Here is a 17,541-nt window from a genome sequence, read left to right as displayed (position 1 = left end):
AGAACACAAGTAACTTTTACACCATTAACTATCAATTCACCTATTTACTTCAGTGCAACACTCAAATCCGGCAACACATCCCTTGATTGGAACATCAAACAGTGAAGGGTATTCCACACAAAAGGGTAGTGGAAATCTGGAACTCTCTGCCTCAAAAGGATGTGGATGCTGGGTCAATCAAAATTTACTGAACTGAGATTGATAGATTTTTGTTAGGTAAAGGGCATCAAGGGATATGGAGCAAAGATGGGCAAATGCAGTTGAGGTACAGATTAGACATGATCTAGTGGAATGGAGGAACACGCTCGAGAAGCTAAATGGCCTGCTCCTGTTCCTTTATGTCTATGTTCCTGAGTGAAGTACAGATATTGGGGTAATTTTATAAATCTTGTAATTCTGATCTTACAAGTTTAATACTAGGAATTTTACTCACGGGATTGGATTTCATCTCTATTAGGTTGTCCAAGACACGAGTCACTGGTAGATTCTGGAAAGGAGATAATCAGAAATTCATCAGTTATTGGCCATGAAGAATGGCAGTAAAATATTCATAAAGGTTCCAGTATTTTTATTAAACTCCTTTAATTAAGATTATTTATTAACACTGGTATTTATATTATATAAACCATGGTATTGACATTAAAAAGTTTAAGACTAACATGTTAACTAACAAGGATCATGACATCAGAGTAGATGTCATCCCCTATCTATGGTAGAGCAAGGCTGCTGAGATCTACCATAATTCCCACTGACATCTCTTCCAGAAAAAGAAACTAAAGATAAAAATCACCTGTCATGAATCTAACTACAATATGAATAGAGCAAGCGATGTGCTATTCTTCGGATATATAGTCAGAAAATAGATTGTTCACTATTTCCTGGACTTTTCATGCAGAATTGTAGTATTTAAGCACCAAACCTCACCACACGTTAAGAATTGAAATCCATTGGATTTGTCAGATTCAAGTCAAGATCATTTGCCCTAATTATATTACATAAAATAATGGACAGAATGTACGACTTAATTGACTAATTGACTAAAAAAAAAAGGTGCGAGTCATTACAATAAAAACATCCAAGCATTCAGATAAAAATACTTGAGTTCTTCTCTCAAGGCATAAAACAGAATCATAGAATAGTTACAGCACAGGAGGCCACCATTCAGCCTGTGCCAGCATATGACACTATCTGAACACAAAGATGAGATTACTTCCTTATAACCACTCCCACTCATTATTTTTTTATTTATCTATCAATTACACATTCTTATAAAGGATTGATGATGAAGTTACATAATATTACATACATTTTTGTTATCATTTGTTATTCTGCCAAGTCCTGGTCAGCAATAAGTGAAGGAGGAGGAAGAGCAGCATCAACCACCAATAACTGCCAGAGCTCAGGGAGAGCAGCTCATCTCCAACACTTCACCTAAACCATCCCTCCCATCCCCAATACACCAACAGTCCCACAATCCTGATCATCACCATCCACACTACCATCACCTACCTTCCTTCAGTGCAGCCTCATGAGTCTTGATCTCAACTGATTACAAATGTGAAAACCAACAGAAACTTTACTTCAACAACTCGCTTCAGATTTGAATACAAGTTAATGGAACTAATTCAGAATCACCCTTGTGCAACCCATTAGTGCCTGTCTGTGTGCTGGATTACCTATCCTAATGCTCCTATGAGGTGTATCCCCAGTGGCTACAACTTGAGTGGTGTAAGGCGCCGAATTTCTATTGAGGACACTTCAGATGGCCGTGGTGGACGACCTCAAGCATCTGTGGAGCTTGAGCATAGAGCTTGGAGACAGAGCTGGGTGAAGTGCAATCAAAGTGGATCGCAAGCAGAGTGGAACAATTTGGTGATAGCAGGGATTCAGTGGAGAGGAGGAAGGTGGTTTCTTAGGTCCAATTTAATACTTTATTTCTGGTAAATTTAGATAGTAGTCTAATAAATAGAAGCACTTAAAAATGTTTCAAGTGTTTGTGCTTCGTGCAATTAGTGTGTAAAAAAACTGAAGTAGACATAAATATTAAAATAATCTAGAGTAATATATGGCAGAGCAGGTTGTGTGTCTAGACTGCAGCATATGGGACAGCAAGAATGTCCCAAGTGAACACATCTGCAGTAGATGTCTCAGCCTCCAATCTCCCCGGCTCAGAGGCATTGAGCTGGAGTGTGAGTTGGAGACACACAGACACATAATGGAGGGGGAAGCAATATCTGGACAGTTTGCTCTAGACTTCAGTCACACCTCAGAGAGATACAGGTTCAGAATGGGGATTGGTGTGACCGATAATGTGCAGAGTAAGGGGAACCCAGGTGAGATAGAAAACGAGGATCCATAGAAACTGGTCCTATTCAACAGGTACAATGTACTTGCTACCTGTGAGTATAGGATAAAAGACTGTCGGAAGGACAGCCAGAATGTGGACCATGGCACCTTGGAGCAAGAGGCTGTCCAAAAGTGGGAGGAGGAAGAGAAGGGCAAGCATTATGTGGTAGTTGTAGGGGACTCAATAATTAGGGGGACAAATAGCATATTTTGTAAGTACGATCAAGTGTCCCACATGGTATGTTGCCTACCTGGTACCAGGGTGAGGGATATTTCGAACCGGCTTGAAAGGATATTGGAGAGGGAGGAGGATGATCCAGTCATTGTGGTCCATGTTGGGACCAACAACATAGGGAAGAGTAGGCAAGACATTCTGTTTGGGGAGTGCCAGGAACTAGGCTCTAAATTAAAGAACAGGACCTCAAGGGTTATAATCTCTGATTACCTGAGCCACATGCAAACTAGCATAGGGATAAGCAGATTAGAGAGGTGAACACGTGCCTGAAGGAGTGGTGTGGGAAAGAGTGGTTCCATTTCATGGGGCACTGGCACCAGTACTGGGACATAAAGAAACTGTACTGTTGGGACGGGCTCCACCTGAAACTGGCTGGGACCAGGGTCCTAGTGGAAAGGATAAATACAGAGGTCACAAGGACTTTAAGCTAATAAATGGGGGGGTGGGGAGGGAAGGCTTGGGTGGAAAATGTAGTATAAATAATAGTTTTAAAAAAAATGGGAAGAGAGTAGAGTAGTAATCAGAAATTGTTCTTTAGACACTACAGATGAAGGGAAAACTAAAAGCTGTAAAGTGATTAAACCAGGAGACAGAAATAAGAAACATGTGAATAAAACATTAGAGCTGAAGGACAGGTTATGGTGTGTGGCTCAAATAAGCGCTCTTTATACAATCTCATGAACTGCAGGCGCAAATTCAATTTGGAGGGTATGACAGGGTAGCCAATTTCGAGACACGGCTGCAAGACAGTCAAGAGTGGGAACTAAATATACCAGGCTATAAGGTCTACAGGAAAGATAGGGAAAATGATAGAGGAGGAGGAGTAGCCTTAGTGATTAAGGATGAAATAACTTCAATGATGATGAGAGGATATAACGAGAGGTAAACAGGCAGTGGAGACTTTATGGGTAGAATAGGAAAGTATTTAAGACTGTCGTGGGAGTTGTGTATAACTCCCCCAGTAGCAGTTGTGAAGTGCTAGATAGTATAAATGCAGAGATTAGACATGCATGCAGCAGAAACAGAGTGGTTTTAATGGAGGATTTTAACTTGTATATAGATTGGTGTGTCAGAAAGGTGGTGAATTTCTTGAGCGTGTCCAGGATAGCTTTCTTCAAAAATATGTCCTAGAACCAACAAGGGGGCATGCCATATTAGATTTAGTAATGAGCAATGAACCAAATTTATTTAACAGCCTAACGGTGCGTGCACATTTATCTAATCGTGATCATAACATGATTGAGTTCAATTTTGTGTTTCGATGGGACAGAGACAGTCCACTGTAAACTGGGCAAATCTGTCAATGGTTAAATTTTTTTTTAGCTGATCAGAGGGAGCCAGCATGGATTTGTAAAAGGTAGGTCATGCCTGACGAAACTGATTGAATTTTTTAAAGAGGTGATTAACGTGGTGGACAGGGGAATGCCTATGGATATTATTTATATTAACTGCCAGAAAGCATTTGATAAAGTCCCTTTTAAGAGACTGTTAACTAAGGTTGGAGCCCATGGAATTGAAAACAAATTATTGATCTGGTTAGGAAATTGGCTGAGCGGCTGGAGACAGAGAGTAGGGATAATGGGCAGGTTAGTGGGAAAGCAAGTTGTGAGGAGGACAGAAAGGGTATGGCAAAGGGATATAGATAGGTTAAGTGAGTGGGCAAAAATTTGGCAGATGGAATATAATGTGAATGTGAGGTTATCCACTTTGGTAGGAAGAATGAAAAAGAAAAATATTATTTAAATGGAGACTACAGAATGCTGCAGTACAGCGAGATCTGGGTGTCCTCGTAACATGAAACACAAAAAGTTAGTATGCAGGTACAGCAAGTAATTAGGAAGGCAAATGGAATGTTAGCCTTTATTGCAAGGAGAATGGAGTATAAAAGTAGGGAAGTCCTGCTACAACTGTACAGGGCGTTGGTGAGACCACACCTGGAGTACTGTATAAAGTTTTGGTCTCCTTATTTGAGGAGGAATATATTTACATTGGAGGCAGTTCAGAGAAGGCTCACTCGGTTGATTCCTGAGATGAAGGGGTTGTCTTATGAGGAAATGTTGAGCAGGTTGGGCCTATAATTATTGGAGTTTAGAAGAATAAATTAGAAGTAACATGCAAGATATTCTGAGGGGCTTAACAGGGTCGATGCTGAGAGGATGTTTCCCCTCATGGGGGAATCTAGAACTAGGGAGCATAGTTTCAGATTAAGGGATTGCCCATTTAAAATGGAGATGAGGAGGAATTTCTTTTCAAAGTGGAGATAGACAAATTTTTAAACTACAGGGGTGTCGAGGGTTATGGGGAACAGGCAGGAAAGTGGAGTTGAGGCCAAGATCAGATCAGCCTTGATCTTACTGAATGGCGGAGCAGGCTCAAGGGGCCGAATGGCCTACTCCTGCTCCTATTTCTTATGTTATGTACTCTTAATTGGCAGGATGTGACTAGTGGTGTCCTGTTGGGATCTGTGTTGGGGCCTCAACTATTCACTGTATTTATTAACGACTTAGATGATGGGATAGAAAGTCACATATCCAAATTTGACAATGACACAAAGATAGGTGGCATTGTAGGCAGTGTAGATGAAAGCTTAAAATGAGAGATATTGATAGATTATTGATATATTAAGTGAATGTGCAACACTGAGACAAATGGATTTCAATGTAGGCAAATGCGAGGTCATGCACTTTAGATCTAAAAATGACAGAACAGGGTACTTTATAAATGGTAATGGCTAAAAACAGTGGCGGTCCAAAGAGACTTGGGGATCCAGGTACATAGATCATTAAAATGTCATGAACAAGTACTGAAAATAATCAAAAAGGCTAATGGAATGCTGGCCTTTATATCTAGAGGATTAAAGTACAAGAGGGTAGAATTTATGCTACAGCTATACAAACCCCTGGTTACACCACACCTGGAGTACTATGAGCAGTTCTGGACACACCTTAGACAGTATGTACTCGCCTTGGAGGGAGTGCAGCATAGGTTTACCAGAATGATACCCGGACTCCAAGGGTTAAAGTACGAGCAGAGATTACACAAATTAGGGTTGTATTCCCTGAAATTTAGAATGTAAAGGGGTGATTTGATCAAAGTTTTCAAGATATCAAGGGGAACTGATAGGGTAGATAGAGAGAAACTATTTCCACTGGTTGGGGAATCTCGGAATGGGGGCAGTGTCTAAAAATTAGAGCCAGGTCTTTCAGGAATGAAATCAGGAAACATTCCTACACACAAAGAGTGGTAGAAGTTTGGAACTCTCTTCCGCAAACAGCAATTGATGGTAGGTGAATTGTTAATTGTAAATCTGAGACTTGATAGATTTTTGTTAACCAAAAGGTATTAAGGGACATGGCAGATATATGGAACTATATCAGCCATGATCTCACTGAATAGCAGAACAGGCTCGAGGAGCCAAATGGCCTACTCCTATGTTCATTGCAGACTGCAGCATCTGGCCCAGCTGGCTACATGGCACTGACAAGGGCACTGGGTCAGATGTTGGAGTGGTTGGTGGGGGCACAGGTAGGCCGTTAGCTTGAGAGAGGATAGCACTAGCCTCTCCATGGAGCCAATGACACTCTCCTGGACTCAGAACTCCTACAGCACTGTGCGAGAACAGAGTGCAGGAGTGATGTGACGCTGGAAAACTCCATCAATGCTGCCCCCTTCATTTTGGTTCGAAAAAAATCCTTAATATGTACCATTACCTCGCCCTGTTTTTGTTCAGCTCAAGCAGAACTTCTGCTGCACTTAGCATTTCAGTGGCATGGCTAGTATAAAGTGGTTATGGATAGAATTTCTTCCCTCCTTCAAAAAGACCAGTTAATATGAACAAACATATCAGACAGATGGAAAAAGAACACTCAACTGCATCTTGAACTCTCCTACAGTCTTCGATTCCACTACCTTACCTGGTAGATTATTTCAAACACAACACTTTTTTATCAAATTAGCTTTTTCTAAAATTGATTATAAATTTACTTCTCACTAATTTAAAATTATGTCCTTTTGTCCTACTGGCCTAACTGATCTTAAAGTAATATCCCACATTCACATTATCTATATAATTTAATACTTGATATATCTCATTGAGGTCATCCCTTAACCTACTCGCTACACTGTAGACATTGAGCTTCTCTCATCTTTCTACATAGTTTACATTTGCAATCACAAACAACAACTTGCATTTATATCGGAGCAAAGAGATTTAGGTGTCCAGGTACACAAATCACTACTTTTGTCCCTTTGCACCAGCTTTTAATCAGAATGGCTAATGGAATATTAGCCTTTATCTCAAGAGGATTGGAAATCAAAAGTGAAAAAATGATGCTTTAGTTGTACAGAGCCTTGGGCAGACTCCATCTGGAATACTGTGTTCCATTTTGGGCACCAAACTTCAAAGATATATTGGCCTTGGAGGGAACAGAGTGTAGATTCACCAGAATGATAACAGGACTTTAAAGGTTAAATTATGAAGGCAGGTTTGTATAGGTTTGCATTCACTGGAGTTTAAAAGGTTGAGCGGTAATCTAGTTGGGGAGTGAGTTCAATAGATTTTTGATAAGTAAGAGTAACAAAGGATGAGGATCAAAGACGGGTAAATGGATTGGAGGTACACATCAGCCATGATTTAACTAAATGATGGAACAGGCTCAAGGGTCTAATTGCCTCTTCCTGTTTTTGTCTTCCCAGGTGTACTCAAATATTACTAACCTACACATCTATTGCATTCTGAAATAAATATTTATTTACTTTACGAATGCTCAATAATATGCACATTAATTACTATTATTTTCTGGTTTCCTTCAAACATTACACAGCATTAGAGTAACTTTTGAAAAAAACATACAAATGACTCCGACATCAACATTTCTCCTCCCTCATACCACATAAAATAAAATAAACACTGGCTAAGTTGCTCAGTTTAATATGGTTTTAATTCAAATAGGACTAAAAATACTAAAAGGCTCCTTTGAATGTCACCAAAAAAAGATCTTATTTGCAAGTCAACTTGATGGAGTTAAACACCAATATAAGCAGGCTGTCTTTAAGCCTTTCAGTGCTATAGATGCAAGTGAGGTACAACTGCAACAAAAGTTCAAATGGTGCACTCAACCACAAAATTAACGTTCCTATGGCTGGCCACCAGCGACAGTTACTGGATGATGATAATATGCCTTTTCGTAACAACCTGCATTTATATAGCACCTTTAACTTAATAAACATCCTGAGGTGCGTTATCAAAAACAAAATTTGACAATGAGCTATATAAGATGTTGATAGAATCATAGAAATTTACAGCATGGAAGGAGGCCATTTTGGCCCATCGTGACCGTGCCGGCCGACCAAAAGCTATCGAGTCTAATCCCACTTTCCAGCTCTTGGTCCGTAGCCCTGTAGATTACGGCACTTTAAGTGCACATCCAAGTATCATTTAAATGTGGTGAGTCATCAAGAACCACAGCGCGGCCCTGGACAACGTGGACCATTTCCCATACCTCGGGAGCCTCTTATCAACAAGAGCAGATATTGACAACGAGATTCAACACCGCCTCCAGTGCGCCAGTGCAGCCATCGGCCGCCTGATGAAAAGAGTGTTTGAAGACCACGCCCTCAAATCTGCCACCAAGCTCATGGTCTACAGGGCTGTAGTAATACCCGCCCTCCTGTATGGCTCAGAGACATGGATCATGTACAGTAGACACCTCAAGTCGCTGGAGAAATACCACCAACGATGTCTCCGCAAGATCCTGCAAATCCCCTGGGAGGACAGACGCACCAACGTTAGTGTCCTTGACCAGGTCAACATCCCCAGCATTGAAGCACTGACCACACTTGATCAGCTCCGCTGGGTAGGCCACAATGTCCGCATGCCAGACACGAGACTCCCAAAGCTCTACTCTGAACTCCTAGCGAGAAGGAAGAACTGAAGGAAATCCTTATTAGTCAGGAAATTGTGTCAGGGAAATTGATGGGATTGAGGGCCGATAAATTCCCAGGGCCTGATAGTCTGCATCCCAGAGTACTTAAGGAAGTGGCCCTAGAAATAGTGGATGCATTGGTGATCATTTTCCAACAGTCTATCGACTCTGGATCAGTTCCTATGGACTGGAGGGTAGCTAATGTAACACCACTTTTTAAAAAAAGGAGAGAGAAAACGGGTAATCATAGACCGGTTAGCTTGACATCGGTAGTGGGAAAAATGTTGGAATCAATTATTAAAGATGAAATAGCAGCGCATTTGGAAAGCAGTAACAGGATCGGACCAAGTTAGCATGGATTTATGAAAGGGAAATCATGCTTGACAAATCTGCTAGAATTTTTTGAGGATGTAACTAGTAGAGTGGACAAGGGAGAACCAGTGGATGTGATGTATTTGGACTTTCAAAAGGTGAGGCCTCACCTGGAATATTGTGTTCAGTTTTGGTCTCCTAATCTGAGGAAGGACGTTCTTGCTATTGAGCGAGTGCAGCGAAGGTTCACCAGACTGATTCCCGGGATGGCAGGACTGACATATGAGGAGAGACTGGATCGACTGGGCCTGTATTCACTGGAGTTTAGAAGAATGAGAGGGGATTTCACAGAAACATCTAAAATTCTGACGTGACTGGACAGGTTAGATGCAGGAAGAATGTTCCCGATGTTGGGGAAGTCCAGAACCAGGGGTCACAGTCTAAGGATCAGGGGTAAGCTTTTTAGGACCGAAATGAGGAGAAACTTCTTCACTCAGAGTTGTGAACCTGTGGAATTCTCAACCGCAGAGAGTTGTTGATGCCAGTTCATTAGCTATATTCAAGAGAGAGTTAGATATGGCCCTTATGGCTAAAGAGATCAAGGGGTATGGAGAGAAAGTAGAAAAGGGGTACTGAGATGATGATCAGCCATGATCTTATTGAATGGTGGTGCAGACTCGAAGGGCCGAATGGCCTACTCCTGCACCTATTTTTTATGTTTCTATGTTTCATGGCAAACGAGCCAAAGGTGCGCAGAGGAAACGTTACAAGGACACCTCCAAAGCCTCCCTGATAAAGTGCAACATCTCCATTGACACCTGGGAGTCCCTGGTCAAAGACTGCCCTAAGTGGAGGAAGTGCATCCGGGAGGGCGCTGAGCACCTCGAGTTTCATCGCCGAGAGCATGCAGAGGAAACAGCGTGTGGCAAATCAGCCCCACCCACCCTTTCCCTCAACGACTATCTGTCCCACCTGTGACAGGGACTGTGGTTCTCGTATTGGACTGTTCAGTCACCTAATGACTCATTTTTAGAGTGGAAGCACGTCTTCCTCGATTGGCATGTTGGCCTTCATAGCGAGAGGATTCGAGTATAGGCAGGGAGGTCTTACTACGGTTGTACAGGGCTTTAGTAAGGCCACACCTTGAATATTGTGTACAGTGTTGGTCTCCTAATCTGAGGAAGGACATTCTTGCTATTGAGGGAGTGCAGCTAAGTTTCAATAGACTGATTCCCAGGATGACAGGACTAACATATGAAGAAAGACTGGATCGACTAGGCTTGGATTCAATGGAATTTAGAAGGATGAGAGGGGATCTCATAGAAACATAAAATTCTGACGGGATTGTACAGGTTAGATGCAGGAAGAATGTTCCCGATGTTGGGGAAGTCCAGAACCAGGGGTCACAGTCTTAAGGATAAGGGGGAAGCCATTTAGGACCGAGATGAGGAGAAACTTTTTCACTCAGAGAATTGTGAACCTGTGGAATTTTCTACCACAGAAAGTTGTTGGGGCCAGTTTGTTAGATATATTCAAAAGGGAGTTAGATGTGGCCCTCATGGCTAAAGGGATCAAGGGGTATGGAGAGAAAGAAGGAATGGGGTACTGAAATGCATGATCAGCCATGATCATATTGAATGGTGGTGCAGGTTCAAAGGGCCGAATGGCCTACTCCTGCACCTATTTTCTATGTTTCTATTCCGAGGGACTGCCTATGATGATGAAGAAATGTGGTGAAAGTTCCTGCCTCTATCACCCTTTCAGGCAGTGAGTACCAGACCCCCACCATCCTTTGGGTGAAGAAATGTCCCCTCATATCTCCTCTAAACCTCCCCCCAGTTACTTTAAATCTACGCCCCTGATTGTTGACCCCTCTGTCAAGGGAACAAGTCCTTCCTACCCACTCTATCCAAGCCCCTCATAATTTTATACACCTCAATCAGGCTCCCCTTAGCCTCCTCTGTTTCAAAGAAAACAGACCCAGTATCTCCAATCTTTCCTCATGGACAAAATTCTCCATTCGAGGCAACATTTTTGTAAATCTTCTTTGCACTCTTTCCCGTGCAATCACATCTTTCCTGTAATGTGGTGACCAGAACTGTACGCAGTACTCCAGCTGCGGCCTAACAAATGTTTTATACAGTTCAACCAGAACCTCTTTGCTCTTGTATTCCATGCCTCGACTAATAAAGGCAAGTATTCCATATGCCTTTTTAACCACCTTATCTACTTGGCCTGCTACCTGCAGGGATCTGTGGACTTGCACTCCAAGGGCCCTTTGTTCCTCTACACTTTTCAGTGTCGTACCATTTAATGTGTATTCCCTTGCCTTGTTCAACCACCCAAAATTCATTACCTCACACTTATCCGGATTGAATTCCATTTGCCACTGTTCTGCCCACCTGATCAGTACATTGATATCTTCCTGCAGTCTGCAGCTTTCTTCTTCATTATCAACCTCATAGCCTACTTTAGTGTCAAATGCAAACTTCTTAAATCATACCCCCAACATTTAAGTTCAAGTCATTGATATATACCACAAAAAGCAAGGGACCCAGCACTGAGCCCTGTGGAACCCCACTAGATACAGCCTTCCAGTCACAAAAACACCCATCCAACATTATCTTTTGCTTCCTGCCTCCGAGCCAATTTTGGATCTAACTTGTCACTTTTCCCTGGATCCCATGGGCTATTACTTTCATGACCAGTCTGCCATGTGAGACCTTATCAAAATCTTGGCTAAAATCCATAAATACTACACCTTCATCAACCCTCCTGGTTACCTCCTCGAAAAATTCAATCAAGTTAGTCAGACACGACCTTCCCTTAACAAATCCATGCTGACTGTCCTTGATTAATTCATATCTTTCCAAATGAAGATTTATCCTGTCCCTCAGGATTTTTTCCAATAACTTTCTCACCACTGAGGTTAGACTGACCGACCTATAATTACTCCGTCTATCCCTTTCTCCCTTTTTAAACAAAGGTAAAACATTAGCGGTCCTCTGGCACCACACCTGTAGCCAGAGAGGTTTGGAAAATGATGGCCAGAGCCTCGGCTATTTCATCTTTTGCTTCTCTTAACAGCCTGGGATATATTTCATCCGGGCCCGGGGATTTATCCACTTTCAAAGCTGCTAAGCCCCTTAATACTTCCCCTCTCACTTTGTTTATCTCATCTAATATTTCACACTCCTCCTCCCTCATTGCAAAATCTGAATCGCCCCTCGCTTTTGTAAAAACAGATGCAAAGTATTCATTAAGAATCCTACCCTCATTTTCCATCTCTACACACAGATTTCCTTTGTGGTCTCTAATAGACCCCACTCTTTCTCTAGTCATCCTCTTACTCTTAATGTATCTATAAAACATCTTTGGGTATCACTGATTTTACTTGCCATCGTTCTTTCATGCCCTCTCTTTGCTTTAACTGCACAGGCAGCAATTAATGAATATGATATAATTGGCATCACGGAGACATGGCTCCAGAGTGACCAAGGCTGGGAACTCAGCATCCAGGGGTATTCAACATTCAGGAAGGATAGACAGAAAGAAAAAGGAGGTGGGGTAGCATTGCTGGTTAAAGAGGAAATTAACACAATAGTAAGGAAGGACATTAGCTTGGATGATGTGGAATCTGTATGGGTAGAGCTGCGGAATACCAAGGGCAGAAAACGCTAGTGGGAGTTGTGTACAGACCACCAAACAGTAGCAGTGAGGTTGGGGACAGCATCAAACAAGAAATTAGGGATGCGTGCAATAAAGGTACAGCAGTCATCATGGGCGACTTTAAACTACATATTGATTGGGCTAACCAAACTGGTAGCAATACGGTGGAGGAGGATTTCCTGGAGTGTATTAGGGATGGTTTTCTAGACCAATATGTCGATGATCCAACTAGGGGCTGGCCATCCTTGACTGGGTGATGTGTAATGAGAAAGGACTAATTAGCAATCTTGTTGTGCGAGGCCCCTTGGGGAAGAGTGACCATAATATGGTAACATTCTTTATTAAGATGGAGAGTGACACAGTTAATTCAGAGGCTAGGGTCCTGAACTTAAGGAAAGGTAACTTTGATGGTATGAGACGTGAATTGGCTAGAATAGACTGGCAAATGATACTTAAAGGGTTGACGGTGGATAGGCAATGGCAAACATTTAAAGGTCACATGGATGAACTGCAACAATTGTACATCCCTGTCTGGAGCAAAAATAAAACGGGGAAGGTGACTCAACCGTGGTTAACAAGGGAAATTAAGAATAGTGTTAAATCCAAGGAAGAGGCATATAAATTGGCCAAAAAAAGCTGCAAACCTGAGGACTGGGAGAAATTTATAATACAGCAGAGGAGGACAAAGGGTTTAATTAGGAGGAGCAAATAGAGTATGAGAGGAAGCTTGCCGGGAACATAAAAACTGACTGCAAAAGCTTCTTCAGATATGTGAAGAGAAAAAGATTAGTGAATAAAAACATAGGTCCCTTGCAGTCAGATTCAGGTGAATTTGTAATGGGAAACAAAGAAATGGCAGACCAGTTGAACAAATACTTTGGTTCTGTATTCACAAAGGAAGATACAAATAATCTTCTGGAGGGTCTAGTGAGAAGGAGAAACTGAAGGAAATCCTTATTAGGCGGGAAATTGATGGGATTGAAGGCCGATAAGTCCTTGGGGGCCTGATACTCTGCATTCCAGAGTACTTAAGGAAGTGGCCCTAGAAATAGTGGATGCATTGGTGATCATTTTCCAACAGTCTATCGACTCTGGTTCAGTTCCTATGGACTGGAGGGTAACTAATGTAACACCACTTTTTAAAAAAGGAGAGAGAAAAAAGTTAATTATAGACCGGTTAGCCGACATCAGTAGTGGGGAAAATGCTGGAATCAATTATTAAAGATGAAATAGCAGCACATTTGGAAAGCAGTGACAGAATCGGTCCAAGTCAGCATGGATTTATGAAAGGGAAATCATGCTTGACAAATCTTCTGGAATTTTTTTGAGGATGTAACTAGTAGAGTGGACAAGGGAGAACCAGTGGATGTGGTGTATTTGGAGTTTCAAAAGGCTTTTGACAAGGTCCTACACAAGAGATTGGTGTGCAAAATTAAAGCACATGGTATTGGGGGTAATGTATTGACGAGGATAAAGAACTGGTTGGCAGACAGGAAGCAGAGAGTCGGGATAAACGGGTCTTTTTCAGAATGGCAGGCAGTGACTAGTGGGGTGCCGCAGGGCTCAGTGCTGGGACCCCAGCTATTTATAATGTACATTAATGATTTAGATGAAGGAATTGAGTGTAATATCTCCAAGTTTGCAGATGACACTAAGCTGTGTGGTGGTGTGAGCTGTGAGCAGGACGCTAAGAGGCTGCAGGGTGACTTGGACAGGTTAGGTAAGTGGGCAAATGCATGGCAGATGCAGTATAATGTGGATAAATGTGAGGTTTTACACTTTCGGGGTAAAAACACGAAGACAGAATATTATCTGAATGGCAGATTAGGAAAAGGGGAGGTGCAACGAGACCTGGATGTCATGGTACATCAGTCATTGAAAGTTGGTATGCAGGTACAGCAGGCGGTGAAGAAGGCAAATGATATGTTGGCCTTCATACCTAGGGGATTTGAGTATAGGAGCAGGGAGGTCTTAAGTCTTACTACAGTTTACAGGGCCTTGGTGAGGACTCATCTGGAATAGTGTGTTCAGTTTTGGTCTTCTAATTTGAGGAAGGACGTTCTTGCTATTGAGGGAGTGCAGCGAAGGTTCACCAGACTGATTCCCGGGATGGCAGGACTGTTATATGAGGAGAAACTTGATCGAATGGGCCTGTATTCACTGGAGTTTAGAATGATGAGAGGGGATCTCATAGAAACAAATAAAATTCAGATGGGACTGGACAGGTTAGATGCAGGAAGAATGTTCCTGATGTTGGGGAAGTCCAGAACCAGAGGACACAGTCTAAGGATAAGGGGTAAGCCATTTAGGATTGAGATGAGGAGAAACTTCTTCACTCAGAGTTGTTAACCTGTGGAATTCCCTACTGCTGAGAATTGTTGATGCCAGTTCATTGGATATATTCAAGAGGGAGTTAGATATGGCCCTTACGGCTAAAGGCATCAAGGGGTATGGAAAGAAAGCAGGTAAGGGATACTGAGGTGAATGATCAGCCATGATCTTATTGAATGGTGGTGCAGGCTCGAAGGGCTGAATGCACCTGCACCTATTTTCTATGTTTCTATGTTTCCTGATACCTTTTCTAATTGCACTCCTGCACTTCTTATATTCCTCTAGAGTTTCTGCAGTTGAGTTCTCTGTATCTGTCATATGCCTCCCTTTTTTTCTTTATCTTACCGTGTATGTCTCTTGACATCCTGGGGGCTCTAAATGTGTTAGTGCCAACCTTTTCTTTTATATAAAGGGAACATACTTGCTCTGTACCCTCAGGATCTCCTCCTTGAATGCCTCCCACTGCTCTGACACTGATTTACCATCAAGTAGCCGTTTCCAGTCCACTTTGACCAAATCTCATCTCAGCTCAGCAAAATTGGCTTTGCCCCAATTGAGAACTTTTATTCCTGGTCTCCCTTTGTCCTTTTCCACAACTACCCTAAACCTTACTGAATTATAATTACTAGCACCAAAATGCTCACCCACTGATGCACCTTCCACCTGCCCCTCTTCATTTCTCAAAACCAAGTTCAGAATCGCCCCATCCCTTGTTGGGCTTGTTACATACTGGCTAAAGAAGTTCTCCTAAATGCATTTTAGAAATTCCGCACCCTCTGTACCAGTCACACCATCTTTTTCCCAGTTAATGGGGCCAATTTTGGCCATGACTTGCATCATTTTTTTTGGAATAACTTGTTTTTTCTGGAGCAAGTTAAAAAATGCCATTTTCCCTCAAAAATTTACTCCAGAGTATGTCAGTTAGGTACAATTTTTTTTAGTTCAGTTTTTTTTTTTCCCCAAAAGGGGGTGTTCCCAGACACTTATGCCAGTTTTGGCCATTTATGCCACTTTGGTCAGCTAAAACTTACTCCAAATCGACTTAGGTCAGCGTATGTGGCCAGCTGTGAAAAACATTGTGGGCAGTTAACAATTCGGCGCAGGTTAGTACATTTAAAGCAGCAAGACTTACAAAGCACTAAACAAAGGCCAAAAAGTAATAAGCAATTAGTTAACAAATAAAAAATAGAAGGAAGCTGAGGACCTGCACCAAGACTTACAAAGCACTAAACAAACCACAAAAAGTAATAAGCAATCAATCCAGAACAAATAAAAAATAGAAGTCCAACCTTTATGCCAGAATCAAGTTTTTTCAAAAAAAAGTCTCGTCTCTCCACCCCTCCCGCCCCGCCATCAAAACACACTTTCTTCCCCCACCCCCCATCAAAACTCTCCTCACTTAGCAAAGCACAACCATCAATAAATAAAAAATAAAACTGAAGTCCTACCTCGGCCCGGGAAGTCAGCGGGCCGGCCGGCCGGTGCGGGAAGCCACTTGGCCGGGGATAGGGTGCGGCAAACATCGGGGCATCCCTTCGGCCGGGGATAGGGGCTGCGAGCATCGGGTCCTGCCCACAGCCCGCAGGACACGCTGGGAGGGCGAGGAGTATGCGTGCAACTGCCGGCAGTGCTTTCTGTGCTGCGGCTCCGCCACCCCCCCCCACTTCACTATATGCCACGCTGGGACACCGGAGACTGGGCAGAGCGGGTAGGATGGGGCCACTTTTTTCGGCGCCGTTTCCAGTGCGCAAAGTCGGCGCATTTAAGGTAAGTGCGCCGAAAAAAGGGGTTGGGGAAAATTGGGACGAATATTAGGATAGTTGAAATCCCCCACTCTTACAGCTCAACAGTTTTTGCACTTCGCAGCAATTTGCCCACATATTTGTTCTTCTATCTCCCTTTAAGTGCTTGGGGATCTATAGTACACTCCCAGTAGTGTGATCGCCCCTTTTTTGTTCTTGAATTCAACCCATATGGTCTTGTTTGATGACCCCTCTAACATATCATCCCTTCTCACAGCTGTAATTGTTTCTTTAATCAATACTGCGACCCCCCTCTCTATCCTGTCTGAAGACCTTGTAACCAGGAATGTTGAACCGCCATACCTGCCCGTCTTTCAACCATGTCTAAGTAATATCATACTCCTAAGTGTCAATCTGTGCTCTCAGCTCATCTGCCTTATTTCTTATACCCCTTGCATTGAAGTATATACCATTTAGCATTGTTGTTTCTTTTCCAGCCATTGTTTCCTCTGTCTTCCAAATTCACTTTCTACTTCTCTGCTGCCCAATTCCAGCTTTGCTTATCTCCCCACTGAATCTATTCTCCGGTTCCCATCCCCCTGCCAAGCTAGTTTAAACCCTCCCCAACAGCACTAGCAAAACCTCCAACGGAGATACAGGTCCCGGCTCTGTTGAGGTGCAACCCGTCGGGTTTGTACACATCCCACCTCCCCCAGAAACAGTCCCAGTGTCTCAGGAATTTAAAGTCCTCTCTCCTGTACCATCTCTCCAGCCACACATTCATCTTCTCTGTCCTCATATTTCTGTACTCACCAGCACGTGGCACCGGCAGTAATCCAGAGATTACTACCTTTGAGGTTCGGCTTTTTAATCTCTCTCCTAGCTCCCTAAACTCTGCCTGCAAGACCTCAGCCCTCTTTCTACCTATGTCATTGGTACCAATATGGACCACAATCTCTGGCTGTTCACCCCCACCCTCCCC

General features: G+C 42.7%; 1 protein-coding gene across 1 annotated transcript in view; it reads right to left on the bottom strand.

Moving 5' to 3' along the window:
- Positions 1–17,541, bottom strand: part of scfd1 (sec1 family domain containing 1) — a 255,518-nt gene that overhangs the window by 46,247 nt on the left and 191,730 nt on the right. The window contains exon 20 of the mRNA XM_070877445.1: positions 434–487. Coding sequence (XP_070733546.1) covers positions 434–487 — 54 coding nt within the window. The remainder of the gene's footprint in view (positions 1–433; positions 488–17,541) is intronic.

The sequence above is a fragment of the Pristiophorus japonicus genome, chromosome 4, assembly GCF_044704955.1.
Source record: "Pristiophorus japonicus isolate sPriJap1 chromosome 4, sPriJap1.hap1, whole genome shotgun sequence".
NCBI classification, from domain to species: domain Eukaryota; kingdom Metazoa; phylum Chordata; class Chondrichthyes; family Pristiophoridae; genus Pristiophorus; species Pristiophorus japonicus.
The sequence above is the reverse complement of the archived record's forward strand: the minus strand, read 5'-3'. Positions and strand labels throughout refer to the sequence as shown.